The sequence below is a fragment of the Phocoena phocoena genome, chromosome 8 (assembly GCF_963924675.1).
Source record: "Phocoena phocoena chromosome 8, mPhoPho1.1, whole genome shotgun sequence".
NCBI lineage: Eukaryota > Metazoa > Chordata > Mammalia > Artiodactyla > Phocoenidae > Phocoena > Phocoena phocoena.
Window position 1 is genome coordinate 74,582,486 of NC_089226.1, and position 14,551 is coordinate 74,597,036.

General features: G+C 43.7%; 1 protein-coding gene across 3 annotated transcripts in view; it reads left to right on the forward strand.

Moving 5' to 3' along the window:
- The window catches only part of NELL1 (neural EGFL like 1), an 876,133-nt gene that overhangs the window by 201,791 nt on the left and 659,791 nt on the right, over positions 1 to 14,551 (forward strand). For all 3 annotated transcript variants that reach the window (XM_065883022.1, XM_065883023.1, XM_065883024.1), the window contains 2 exons: positions 3,233 to 3,306; positions 9,019 to 9,118. In XM_065883022.1, the coding sequence (XP_065739094.1) occupies positions 3,233 to 3,306; positions 9,019 to 9,118 (174 nt within the window). The remainder of the gene's footprint in view (positions 1 to 3,232; positions 3,307 to 9,018; positions 9,119 to 14,551) is intronic.

The window sequence follows — 14,551 nt, forward strand, 5'->3', positions numbered from 1 at the left end:
CGGTGGGGCTGGGAAGGAAGGGCGTCGTCAGAGAAGTGGGGTGAGGAGGAGGAAGCAGGGGAAATTCTTGTGACCTTCAGTGGTGATGCTGAAAGCTGTCCTGAGATAACTTTGGAGATACTGATACTGTAATCGTCCATGCATCCTGCATCAGTGCCGAGGCTGTGGATGGCTGAGGTACACAACATCATGTTGATGTCACTTGCAGCCCCTAAGGCACCCTGCCATGTGAAGACATGAAGTTCAGTGGACATTTAATTTTTATACCAGACTGGTAGATTTGAGGGATGGATGTGTCCCCGTGTGTGGTGTGAATGTAAACAGTAAGACACTCCTGTCTCCAGATCGAAGTTCCGGGATGAGTGTCTATCAGAGGATGAGAGGAATCGGGCGAATGTCTTCAGACAGGGTAGCAAGTGTGATCCTAACATCATGGGGGTGGCAAGGTGCAAAAATAAGGAAGGAAAGTCTATTTCTTTGCTTCCCACCCTGGGCCAAGGAGCAGATGGCAGATTTGACAGCCGTGTATTTAGCAGAACTGTCACTCTGGAGCAAGCCATCTTGCCAAGTTAGCAGCAGCTGTGTTTGGGAGTGTGGGAGTTTATTAGGCAGGAATTTCAGGCTCTTGGAGGTATGGTCTCCCCATGCAAGCAAGTAGGGGAATCCACATGATCATTAGGACCCATGAGTCAGAGTCAACTGATTTATCTGGAAAACTGAGGCATAAAAGATGATCGGGGATAATTTTTTAAAATGAAGTGAGGAAGGGGGTTATCTAGAAAATTTTATTGGTTCTCTACCTTGTTGTTGATGGTTTTGCTCTGAAAACCTTGGTGTCTGCTTTTAAAGTTTGGAATAGCATTGAATAGCAGAAAGAACTCGCATCTGGGAATCAGCACATTTCTCTGGGTTTTGCTACCAAGGAGGCTCATTAATTCTAAAATTGTTACTAACAATAAGCCCGGAGAGGCACTGAGCCTGGGGCTAGAGATAAAGTTATGAATAGACATAGTTCCTACCCTCACTGGGGCAACAGAGGTAAAATGTGATATTTTCTCTGTTAGGGCGAGGTCCAGAGTACCACACAAACACAAAGTGAGGGCAGTTCTCCAGTGTTAGAGGTCAAGAACAACTTCTTGGGGGGAAGTCGGGCCTAAGTTGAAACTGATGGGTATATAGGATGGAAGGTTACCAGGAGCAGGTAGATGAGGCTGAGTGTTCTGGAGAAGCAGAACAGTATATGCAAATCCCAGAAGCAGAGCGTGGCTGGAGTCTTAAGTGGGGGTGTGAATGTTTGGGAGTTTGGGAGGGAGAGTGAACGCACAGGGGTGGCCTTGTGTGAACAGACTGTGAAATGGAGATTTGTTTGTATTTTATTAGGAAGTTCAGGGATCAGTTCTGGGGTGGGAATGAGATAGTGAAGGAAGCTGGGTTGGGCAGAAGGAGAGGTTGAACTGCAGTGCAGTTACAGCAGATATCTCAGCCATTTCTCCAAGGAGTTGTGGAGCTGGAATGACCCTTGGAGTTATCCTGAGTTGGGGCAAGGGGCCAGGACTTTGCAACAGCTTCATCAACCACCCATTGGATGTGGGCTGTGCTGGGAAGGGACCTTGACTTTGGACAAGGGCAAGTCCCGGATCACTATTCAGCTGAGAGCTGTTGCTCATCACCTGTCTGGCAGGTTCAGGAATGTGACCTTTGGCCGTGGAGGAGGATCTGGGTTGCACACCATAGTAGCCACTGTGGGATCGTGATGTTAAGTAAACCAGTGTCTCTGGGCTTTCCTCTTCCTGTGGTCAACAAGAGGGAGTTGGATGAGTTGTTTGCTGAGGTCCCTACATACCTGAACATTCCATGAGTCTGAAGATTGTAGAACTAAGAAACTACCAGATTGAATTCACCTGTTTCTAACAGATGGAGAAATGGAGGTTCTGAGAGATGAGGTGCTTTCTGTAAGACAGTAAGTTAGTGGTGGAGATCTCTTAGAGTGCGTGTCTTCACTTCTGCTTCTCCTGAGGACTAGGGCTGAAAGCATCCTCATTTGTGCGGAGAGGGAGTGATCAGGCCTTTGCTTTCCTGTTCCTGTGGATGTGGCTGGAGAATTTGGCAGAGATACATTAGGGTCATATCATATTAACATATTCTGCGCTTGCTTAAAAGTGGGTCAGCATTTATGCTTCTCTGTTAACCTTTTTCCAAGGCCTGTCTCTCCTCCCTGCCCTCCCTGTTAGCCTGTTCAGCTTACCTTTCCAAAGGCAGTCTGTCTAGTACTTTTTTTTTTTTTTTTTTTTTTTTGCGGTACACGGGCCTCTCACTGTTATGGCCTCTCCCGTTGCGGAGCACAGGCTCTGGGCGCGCAGGCTCAGTGGCCACGGCTCACGGGCCCAGCCGCTCCGCGTCCCCTGCATCGGCAGGCGGACTCTCAACCACTGCGCCACCAGGGAAGCCCTGTCTAGTGCATTTTGATTCAGCATTTTACTCACTTGTGTTTCTTAGTTGTCTCTGAGCTTCTTGGGAACAGTTAAGTTAAAGACATGCGCTTCCTATGATCACAAGGGGGAAAAATGGTGTCTTTCTGCATGTGACTGAGGTCCTGATGAGTGGAGTATGTATGCAAGTCCGCTCTCACCCAGTCATCTGTTTTATGGTTGGAGTAGCTGAATCAAAGCTATGCTATTACACTCCACGGTGATGACAGCCACCTCTTCCTTGTTTTTTTTTTTTTTTTTTGCGGTACGTGGGCCTCTCATTGTTGTGGCCTCTCCCGTTGCAGAGCACAGGCTCCGGACGCGCAGGCTCAGTGGCCATGGCTCACGGGCCCAGCCGCTCCGCGGCACGTGGGATCCTCCCAGACCGGGGCACGAACCCGTGTCCCCTGCATCGGCAGGCGGACTCTCATCCACTGCGCCACCAGGGAAGCCCTCTTCCTTGTTTTAACGTTGACCACATCAGTTCATTCTCTAGTTCCTTCAGCAACCGCAGCATTGAAATAGTTGTATGTGCTTGGTGTGAAGGACTCTTGGCAAGCATAATAGAGATGACAGTCTGAAAGGGGATTCAACAGTTATCCCCATCCAATTTCCATGTCTTACTTCCAGACATGCAAAGAGCTTTGCATTGCTTAGAATGAGAGCATTTATATTCTGTGGAATCTGCTGGAGTTGGATGGTGCCCCTGAGGTCATTTTGTTTCACAGCATGACTGTCTGAACTGTTTTTCTATTTTATTACAGCAAAATGTATCTATGGAGGAAAAGTCCTTGCGGAAGGCCAGCGGATTTTAACCAAGAGCTGTCGGGAATGCAGAGTAAGTTTCAATCTTACGATCCCCATTACTTGTAGAGAAGGAGATGCGGGCTTTAGGTAGGAGTCTGGAATGGAGCATATTTTCCTGAGTGGACCACTGAGGGGAAGGACTCTCTGGTGGGCTTGAGTCCTGGCTGTGGAGTTCCCAGCCACTGTCATTGTGTGGTTAGCCTGTGGTCAGCCGTGGATCAGGTAGCCTTGGGAAAGACTGTTAGGGAAGGAAGGGAGCTAGCAGCTACCATGAGTCAGGGAGGTTGTCAGGTGGCCCTGGGAAAAGGTTTTGATTTGGTGTTGGGGCAATTAGTCTGTGATGTTAGTTGTGGATAGTGTCACTTCTACTCCTAAGAGTCTGATACAATGTTAGACAATGCCTCTGTCTCCTGCCTGCCCCATCCCGTGTATTTCTCAAAATAAGATGTGTAGAACCATAGATCTCATTTAAGACTATACTTCAATTAAAAAAAAAACATTCAACAAACATGCATTGAGCAATTGCTACCTACCAGCGTGGTACTAGTATCTGGTTGTACAACAGTGAACAAAACAGAGTCCTTGTCTTTATAGAATTTGCAGTCTGGTGGGGAGACAGGCAGTAAGATATAAACAAATAAATATACAAGATGCAGCTGAGCCTTGAACAACACATGTTAGAACTGTGTGGGTCCACTTATGCACGGATTTTTTCCAGTAGTAAATACTGCGGTGCTACACTATCCACACTTGGTTGAATCCCTGGATGTAGAGCCGTGGATACGGAGGAACCACAGGTACAGAGGGTTGACTATAAATTATGTGCCGATTTTAGACTGTGTGGAGGGTCAGCACCCCTGACCCCTGCATTGTTCAAGGGTCAACTATGATGCCAAATTCTATGAAAAATACAGAGCAGGTTGAAGGGGTAGAGAGCTTTGAGGTGGGGATGGATGGTCTGGGAAAACTTCTCGGAGGAGGTCATATTTGAACAAAGTGCTGGATGAAGTGTGGGAGCTAGCCAAGCACTTACTTGGTTGAGGTGCTGTCCTAGAACGCAAGAGTGAGAGACAGAGGGAAAGAAGGAAGAGAGGAAGAGCAATTCCTCCTCTGGAAGGAGGCGCCTTCCAGAGCTGCCACTGCCCCACAGCGAAGCAGGCCTGGTTTTGAGGGGCATCTCCAGGGAGGCTGGCTGGAACTACGGTGTCACAGAATAGACCATCTCTCCAAGTGCTGTTTTCTATGGCATTTCATTTGCTTTTCGTCACATCCCTGGAGAAAAGAAAGGAGTGTATTTGAAAGGTTGAGGAGAATGAGGCATTTAGAGACACGCTGAAGCTCTCAGGGAACTTGAATCTGGTTCTTTTTGGGGAGCTTCGGGGGAGGGAAGGCTCTTTCCTGTCTCCTGTCTCTCATTGGCCAGAATCTACTGCAGGAGTTAACTCCTTTGAGCCTCCCCACTGTGTTTCCCATTCGCTCTTTCTTGGCTGCCCCTGGGAATGGCAGAGATTCCATGGGTCTGGACAGTCTGGCGGGTATGCAGGTGTGGTGGTCCTTCTGCGTCAGTGGGGACTGTGGGGTGGACTCCTTAGTCTGTGGCAGAGGTAGAGATGGTGTGACAGTGAGGGCTCCATGATCTCTCAGTCAACCATGGGAGCTTCCAAACCTGGGAGTGGGGAAGCGGGTGGGTGGCCCCCAACGTGCGGCTGGGACATGACCACATAGGGATGGTGGGTGGATTAAATGAGATAAAGCATGTGAAGAACTTCGTTGGTACAAAGTAAGCCCTCAACACGTGTGAGCTGTTTTTCTTATTCCACACGACCACACATGTCCTCCCTGAATATAAGGCAGATGTCACGTTCTCTGTGGATTGTTTCACTTCTGGGGGAGGGAAGGTGATTTGGACTCTAAAACCCTTACTTTTTTCTTCCACCTCAAGGGAAGTTGGGATGACTAAAGGCAGTCTTACCCACTCTGCTGATGATCCCAGGATCCACCCTGCATCTGTCACTCACGACTAGCAACCCCCTTTACATATTGGGCAGAAGTAGTGGGTAACCCTGGCAAGGGTCACGATTGTGACTCCATCCCTGTTACCAGCAGAGAGGATCAGGGCAGACACCATCTGAGACCTCTAGAAGATGTGGGTGTGCACTTAAATGCCAGCATATTGGAAATGTACTTAACATGATTATTAGCACGTTGTAGGTACTCTCCTTGCTCTGGTTCATCTTTTACTGTTTTTGTTTTGTTATGGTTTTATAACTTAGGGAGAAGTTGGGGCAGACAGGTTATTCTCTTTGCCTGTGTGGTTTGTGTGCATGTGAATACTTTCAGCATCTTTTAAAAAGTCATTGATTTCTTCATTGTCTTTCTACAGTTATTTACTAAACACTTTATGCACAGAGGGAAGCCTCACTGACAATAATATTTAACATTTCTTGAATATTTAGTATTTTCTAGACACTATTTAAAACATTTGAAACTTTATCTAATGTAAACCTCATAATAACCCTGTTATTCGGTAGGGGTAGGTAGCAGTATTATCATCCCCATCTTACAGATGAGGAAACTGAGGCACACATGATCAGAGTCACATAGCTAGTCAAGGAACCAGTTGGGACCTGAACCTGTGTGGTCTGAATCTACAGGCTCCTCTCTTAGCCTCTCTACTGCCAGTCCTGATGGTGTTAGACTTGCTTGGAAATAGTTCGCAGTATTGAATTGTAGAAGGGTGGGTTCAGAAGGATTGAATGATCACTTTTCAGTCTATCTGAGAATACCAGATCGGTCGGGCTATGACTCATTGATTCCCTTGATAAAGGGTAGCATTTATAAAAGGCCGGAGGAGAGCTTCGGGACACATTTAATGGATGTGGTCAGCAGGGAGAGAGGGTGACGGGTGTAGGATGAGAAGGCCTTGGGTCTCTCTCGGGCAGCCTTTTGCAACATTTAAGCCTTAATGCCCTAAGGTACCTGTTGTATATGATGAATTAACTTCTCTCCTAGACATCTAAAATGGTCTTGCATAAGCGCTATCCTTGGGAGAATTGAGCAAATAATTACTCAAATAATTTGTGTTCTTTTTTTTTTTTTTTTTTTAATGACAGGTCGTAGTCACTAGACCGCTTGCATGACAGGAATGGATGCGTGCACTGAATTTAGGAAGAGAAACTGTTTCCCCCTAGTCTGTCTGGGAACAGTTTCCCAGCCTTTGTTTGTGTTCCTCATTTGGAGGACAGTGTTTGTAACTTGCCTACACTGTATTTAAGACTATAATTTGATTTTAATTTCCTGTTATTAGCTTGGTATGTCAATATGTAGTCCCATTCCCATAACTGGACTGAATTGATTATACCTTTTGAAAATATAAATAGCAAACTTGTACAATAATATATCGTAAGTTATGGGAGGTCAACCTTTTTTCAAACTAATCTTAATAAAATCACACATAAACTTCTAGTCTTATAAAAGGTCACAGCCTCAGCTGTAAATTTTTAAAGATGTTTTTATTTTTTATATCTTTATTGGAGTATAATTGGTTTACAATGGTGTGTTAGTTTCTGCTTTACAACAAAGTGAATCAGTGATACATATACATATGTTCCCATATCTTCCCTCTTGCCTCTCCCTCCCTCCCACCCTCCCTATCCCACCCCTCTAGGTGGTCACAAAGCACTGAGCTGATCTCCCTGTGCTATGCGGCTGCTTCCCACTAGCTAGCTATTTTACGTTTGGTAGTGTATATATGTCCATGCCACTCTCTCACTTTGTCACAGCTTACCCTTCGCCCTCCTCATATCCTCAAGTCCATTCTCTAGTAGGTCTGTGTCTTTATTCCTGTCTTACCCCTAGGTTCTTCATGACATTTATTTTCTTAAATTCCATATATATGTGTTAGCATATGGTATTTGTCTTTCTCTTTCTGACTTACTTCACTCAGTATGACAGACTCTAGGTCTATCCACCTCATTACAAATAGCTCAATTTCGTTTCTTTTTATGGCTGAGTAATATTCCATTGTATATATGTGCCATATGTTCTATGGTTCAAATGCAGATCCCCAGTTGACAAAAGGCTGCCTGGTGTTCCATGTGTTTCATTTTCCTGGGATCATTTCAAAGCTTCAGCAAGCCCCAGTTAGATATGAAACAAACTTTTGTTTTCAATATTTTCACCAAGTGATTCCAGAAGTTAACATACTGTTTTGTTTTCTTTCTTTTATCAAGATGAATAAACTCTCCTAGCAGTCTTGGTCAGTTTTGTCCAGTTATTGCTGCCCTGTGACATTATTTTAGGCTAGCAACATTTTTTTTTATTTTACTTAAAGATGTGAGTTTTATATGGTATTAGAAATTCAGGTTGAAGCATAGTGATTAGTAAAGAACTTGAAAGTGTTTATATTTGACATGGTGACAGTTACTCTAAATGAGAAAGAATGGATGAATTATATTTTGCCACCAATGCAGAGTTCCAAAGGTCATAAAATAACATACCACAATCAGGAAGTTTTAAAAATGTTAATCATCAGATACTTATTAGAGAGAGTTTGAAAATAAAGTAAAAAATGGTTTGTGCCAAATTATGTGGCTGGACTAAATGGATTTGGTGGCACTTATGTTACTGTAATCACAGTTCATATTATTTTCAAATTCATGTAAAGGGGTTTGTCTCTCTTTGAACATTTGGAATTACGGTCTTATTAAATATGTTAAAGGTTGAGTTACTTTTTTATAGTAACTATTGAGCTGATTTAAAAAATTCAGAGTGAAACTAAATATAGATGCTAGTGATGTCAACAAAGAGGACCTTTGGTGAAGTGAGGTCCTAAAGATTCACCTACTGAATATTTAAAATTTTATTGTAAGTGATTTTATTTATTTCTAGGGAATTTCTAGTGCTCATCTAACTGACCCACTTTCAGTTCATCGTACCTGTATACCTTGGTCCTTGCTGGTCCCTCTGCCAGGAAACTCTCTTCTTCCTTATCTTATTCCATTATTTAGTTCCTTCAAATGTGGCATTTTCTTCATAATTTCTCCCCACTTGGGCAGAATTAATTATTCTCCTATGATGAGTTACCATAGCATAATTAGAGCACATTTTTTTAGGACTTACTGTATTGTATTATGGTTTCTAGTTTAAGAGGTTTTTTTTCTTTTCTCCCTCCATCCAAACTGTGAGTTCATCAAGGGCAAGGAAGATGTCTTATTTATCTTTGGGTTCACAGTGCTTGTGATCCAGGGCAGTGCCACAGCTGTCTCATAAAAGCTCCTGAGAGCTCATTGTACATAACTTCCCAACTCTGTGGTCAGTAATGTCATGTTGGTAGTTCACAGTGTCCGGTTATTGACACCACAGAAATCAGCAAATGCTAACTTTAGGGTTCCCCCATCCAATAGTCAATTGTTAAAAATTTACCAGCTCTACACTGTCGGTGACATTCTGCTACATAGAAGATACTCAAAACCCATTTGTGAAAACAAAAAACAAAAAAGAAAAAAAAAAACCCAATTGTTGAAATTGAGGCTCTTCTGATACAGAAAGGGAAATTGACCTTCTCTCTTCCAGGAGTCTCATCAGTTTAATTTGCGACTTTGTCATTATCATGGGATTCCTGGGAGTACTGTTAATTATCGTAGGTTGTTATCACCGCAGGCTGTCAACAGTGAGCATTTATGTTTGGATCAGCAACTAAAAATATGAACATTGTTTTGTTTCCTGATTATTTGGCTTGCAGGGTGGAGTTTTAGTAAAAATTACTGAAGCGTGCCCTCCTTTGAACTGCTCAGAGAAGGATCACATTCTCCCAGAGAATCAGTGCTGCAGTGTCTGCAGAGGTAAGAGGGCTTGGCGATGGAGCTTTGGGTGGAGATGGAGGGCAGGGATTGAAGGTTTAATGACTACTGTGATGACAATAACAATTGTCCAGAACTCTGCTACTTAGATATGTGTATATGCTATTTACCGTCCTCAGTTATAGTCTTATCAATTGTAAAACGGGGATAATAATCCTATCTATTTCCTAAGACTGCTGTAAGGATTAAATGGGATAATGCATAAGCACCTAGCATCGTGCCTACCACGTGATAAATATTCAGTGAACGATGGTTCCTATCATAATAGTTCCTGCATCATTATTGCATTTTTTTTCTCATGAGTGGGATTGGGAAACATTCTTATCAGCTCTTTCCATGGGCCAATTCCCCTATCTGCCAGAGGATGACATACACTGAATCCTTACTCATAGATTTATATACTTTTTTTTTTTTTTTACTTTCTGCAAGGAAAAAAGCTTCAAGTAAGTAGCACTTAACTGCTAATTAATGCACGAGCAGAAATTATTTTGCTACCTATTCCTGAAATTCCCCTTTTCCAAATTTATTTCTTCAAATCCTCTGGATCAAATATCACTTCCTCTCTGAAACTTCTCACCCAGGCAGAATTAAATAGATTAGGAGAATCTAAAATTGATTTGAAATCTTACCAAAAAATCATCCAGTTAAACTCATTGCTATTATTTTAAACCTCTACCTACCATACAGTCTTCTCCACATTCTCACATATCCAGTGAGTTAGATTCTTTCTGGTTTACCTTGGAAGCTTCTAGAGTTAAGAAGCCGGGAGCATAACAGTTTAGCTCAGGTTGTATCCTATCTTACTTTTTTCTGTCTTTTCTCTAACACAAGCGTTGGCAGATATTTTCTGTAAAGGGCTACGAAGTAGATATTCTCTCCCCTGCTGTTGTATTGACAAAGTGGCAGAGGTGATAGGTAAATAAATTAGTGGCTGTGTTTCATTAAAATTTCATTTTGAGAAACGGGTGGCGGCTCGTAATTCGCTGACCCCTCCTCTAGTACCTTCTGATATAGAAAAGTATATATTTGATCATGGCATGTTTTCAGCTTGGGCTGAGATTTCTCTTTGTGGTTAGTCTAAGAGAGCTGTGTTTTGGTAAAAATTCCCAGGAAAACTTAGTACCTGGATAACCATAAATGGCTGTTAGAACTCGTGGTATGCCGTCAGAGTATCTCCCCTGATTTATCTGCTTTCATGGCTACAAGTGTATTTGCAGCTCAGATGCTTTACAAAGACTAAAGATTGACTGGAATTTCAGAGGGATGCATTTATTGGTAACTGATAGGGTTGTTAAGTAGGTCTTATAATTTAATGCAAAATCCATCACTTGATACTTGTTAAGGTGCCAAGTGGGACTCAGTGTATGTAAATCCTTTCTGATTTATGGTTTCATTCGAGCAGGATCATTGATTATCCCACAGAAATTCAAGAAGATTTTCATTGCTCTGACCCAGTTTACAACAGACTGGGTACCACAGCTTCTGCTAGCACTTCTTGGGGATGCAGAAACTTTTTTTTTTTTTTTTTTTTTACCAATGAAGATGCTGAGAGATGTGACATCTCATTGAAAAGTTGACTCATTTAAGGCTCCTGTTGCTAGCGACCTGGTTGGTGGCTTTTACCAAAGCTAAGTCAGCTTTGAGGGAAAACTGGGAGGCAGGAATAGGGCTTCATAGATGCGATCATAGCCAGGGCCAATCTGTACAGTTGAGGATTTTCTTCTTCCTCCCACCTGCTTCCTTCTCAGCCGGGAAACTACCAGCTCTTTTATTTAGCAGCTGATGGTTTTTCTTGGAGGCGCGTGTGAGTGAGGGAGTTATTTATGTCCCTTGACAAGTCTGTGTTTTAACAGGAACCAACGTGTGTCTTTAGAAGAGATAGGGAAAAGGTGGAGAGGTTCTTTTCCTGGGAAGCAGGTTGAATGAAACCATTTGGGTATATGGATTCTCTTAGGTTTCTCCTATTTATTCCTATCTCAGAATTCAGACCCTAGAATGAAAAAAGCGTTATTTTTGACTGAAGCCCTTGTCAGCACCATTTACTGTCATTACCTCCTTTCCTGTTGACCCATAGCAGAGAGGAGCCCAGAACATTCAGCCTACTTGTCCACATACTGGGACTTGCTCTGCACATTGGACAGTCAGGAAATGAAAAGGATATTTGTCTGGGCAGTGGGGTGTTCTCTTTTTCATAAAAATGTAAAATTTATGTGATGATGGACAAAAAAATCCATCCAGATGCGCTCAAAGGTCCATTGTCTTGACCTATGCTTTCCATGAATTTTGCTCTGTGTCTCTTAATTCCAATTTATTTCCCAACAGCGTCCTTAAAAGTAGCCTAAGAGTTTCTCACAATATTGTGGGAGATATTTTTCCCCTTTGACTTCTGTTTGTCTTTTCCTCTGTGCTCATGTTTTCTGAGTGGAGTCTTGGAAGATGAGGGCGGCTGGACAGTTTTGATTCTAATTAGACTGGGAAAGCCCGCTGGGCCTCTTCTAAGGCACGTTATTCTCCTTCCCCCTCCTCCTTGCCCCTCTCAAAACCAGAAAGTAATGAAAAGATGAGAAACGCTCAATTGCTGTGTAAACTAATTTTTATCCTGCATATGGAGAGGCTATACCATTGGCTTTGTGGATTGAGACTGTCTCCTGATTGACAGGCAGCGAGTGAACAGAGAGAGGTAAGACTGATGACCTGAAATACTTATTTCAGGGATGAGCACAGTGGTGTGGTTTCAGCCACCCTGATATTATTGATTACAGACACGGAAGTGGCTGTAGCCTCTTTCAATACCTGTACTGAAGGCCCTTCAATTAGCATATTTATCATCTCTCTTTGTCTTACTGGGAGTGTCAGGTCTTTAGTCTGAGGGAAATCACCCCTCAGTATCATGGCTCAGAAATCTGAGTCAAAGCCTTTCTCATGCCTGCTTGGGGATTTGAAGTTTTCCAAGGTTTATTTTCATTAGGTTTAGACTGGAATTTGAGAAAGCACAGACGGTGCTTTTTGCCCCCTGTTGGTTGATTAAATAGTATCCATAAAGCTCTCCAACTTGGAAAAAATAACGCTTTGTTTTGTTTGTTTTTGCGGTACGCGGGCCTCTCACTGTTGTGGCCTCTCCCGTTGCGGAGCACAGGCTCCGGACGCGCAGGCTCAGCGGCCATGGCTCACAGGCCCAGCCGCTCCGCGGCATGTGGGATCTTCCTGGACCGGGGCACAAACCCGTGTCCCCTGCATCGGCAGGCGGACTCCCAACCACTGCGCCACCAGGGAAGCCCTAATGATTACATTTTATGAATCGATTCTTTGAATGTAGGAGAAAAGGGAGGGATGAAGATATGTTCTTACCATAGAGAATAGTCCTGTCGTTTTCGTATCAATGACTGAATGAAATTATTTTCAGTACCAGCTGAAGGCTCTGTTTCATCTGTGAAATAGTGTTAAGACCCATTTTGCAGAGTTATAACTTTTTTCCTCAAGACCTAACGTGTTGGCTTGATTATGAAGCTAATTTTTTTTTTTACATTGAGTCATGCCCATTTTCTGATATGGTGGTATGGTGATACAGCTCCCTCCCCCTCTTGCTTCCATTCAAGGAGAGAGGTGCAGATTATAGCTTTATACTGGGTTTTTCTCTTTGTGGGAATCAGACCTAAGGCCTTCGAGTTAAGGATAACAGGCTCTGGCTGATTTATACTGTTCGTTGTATCAGCAGAACCGATATCCAGACTCGGTGCTTGGACACCTTGCCTCTTCAAATCTTGGGTAACGACAAATGCTGTAACTCATTTCTCTACCCTTCAGAGAAAACTGAAGGTAATCAGCTGAACAGGTAGTTATATCCACAGGGCTACTGGTACAGCCAGGATGCTGTTAGGGACAGAACTGCAGGACAGTTAGGGAAGACACATGCAAAAAGAATCAAGATGTTAGACGTTGGCAGGGAGAAGCCACTTTGCAGTTGCTGGGATCCACCATCTCAGTCACCAGCGGCACTGCCCAGAGCAGCCCTAATCACTGGTGCAGTTTGTTTCTGATGCCTCAGGACTGTGTGCTGGCAGCATGAAATTTGTTTACCCTCATCATTACCTTGAGGTAATGGCTATAGCAGGAGCCCGTCCACTTAAGCATAAGGCCACGAGGGTGGAGAAAGGGGAGTGGGTACCTTAGTGACGTCTGTGCTTCTGCCTTGGAAGGAGTAACAAAGGTGTGGATGTAGCCCCAGCGGAAAAAGATTGCTCATTAGTTGCCAGTGCTCTCAGTTGAAGGGGGAACAAAAGCCAACTTGACTGTGTCTTCTCAGGATCGCTCCGGGAAAACGCACCAATCGTGTGGCTCATCCCAGAATGCTTGCTGCACTCCTTAGGGTTTTATTCCCTTCATAATTGGCTCTAATTTTATCTTCAGTGTTGCCAGTGACCTTGGAGGGTTTGGCCGCATGTTTAAGCTTTTCAGTGTTGAGGAAAAAGTTCTTTCTGACATCTGTTCCCAATGTGTTTACCTGTCATTTTAATTCACGCCCACTTGCCTTGTCATCTGGCCTGGGCTGAACTTAGTTGAGATTATTACTTGTACTACTTAAGATTTTATGCCCTTCAGTTAACTCCTCCCAAAGAGTCTTGGTGTGGCATGATTTTCTTTTTTTCTAGACCTCCTCATCATCTTAGATGAATTTGTAACTGAAATGGTTTTAGAGGATTTCAGTGTATTTGAGATGAAAAGAGACCTGTAAAAGAGGCACTTAATCAGAAGGTAAATGAGTGCCTGTATAGAGGAACGCATCGTTTATAGATGGGTCAGGTCCTCTGCATATTGATAGATGGAATCTGATCAAAATACCTGCAGCCGTGGGCCACAGTGGGCACTGGAATGACAAGGCTATATGCTCAACTGTTGAGGTTGGGAACAGAGGCATTTGGAGAAGAGTTCAGTCTCAGGGAGCCCTTGAATTCTGTGTTCCTGAAAGTGCCACAATGGATCCAGGCCCAGGGAGCCTTGGGAAGGAGGCACATTGCCCCAGAGAGAAGACCTGAAACTAAGACCAGGCTGCCTTGGACTGGAAGACCCCTAAGTGTTGACAACTGTAGAAAAAGCAATTGCTTTCTAAGACAGAACCTGTGAGAATCCAGAGCTCTGTCTCTAGTAGGCCCATCCTGATGTTACAACCCTCTGTCCACAGGAGCTAAAGGACTGTCCTCACCCCTCCAGGGCCCAGGCTTCTGTGGTACGTATGTTGGTTGTGGAGTACGTTAGGGCATCCTGTTCCCGTAAAGGATCTTTGGGCCGTATCCCTCCTATAGGGCCAGTCCATGGGTGGAGCTGTCTCCATACCAGCTAGGCACATGGAATATATTGTACTCAGTTTACCTTTGCTCCTTGTGACTTTCAAGCTTGGGCAAGCAGCAGTGATATGAG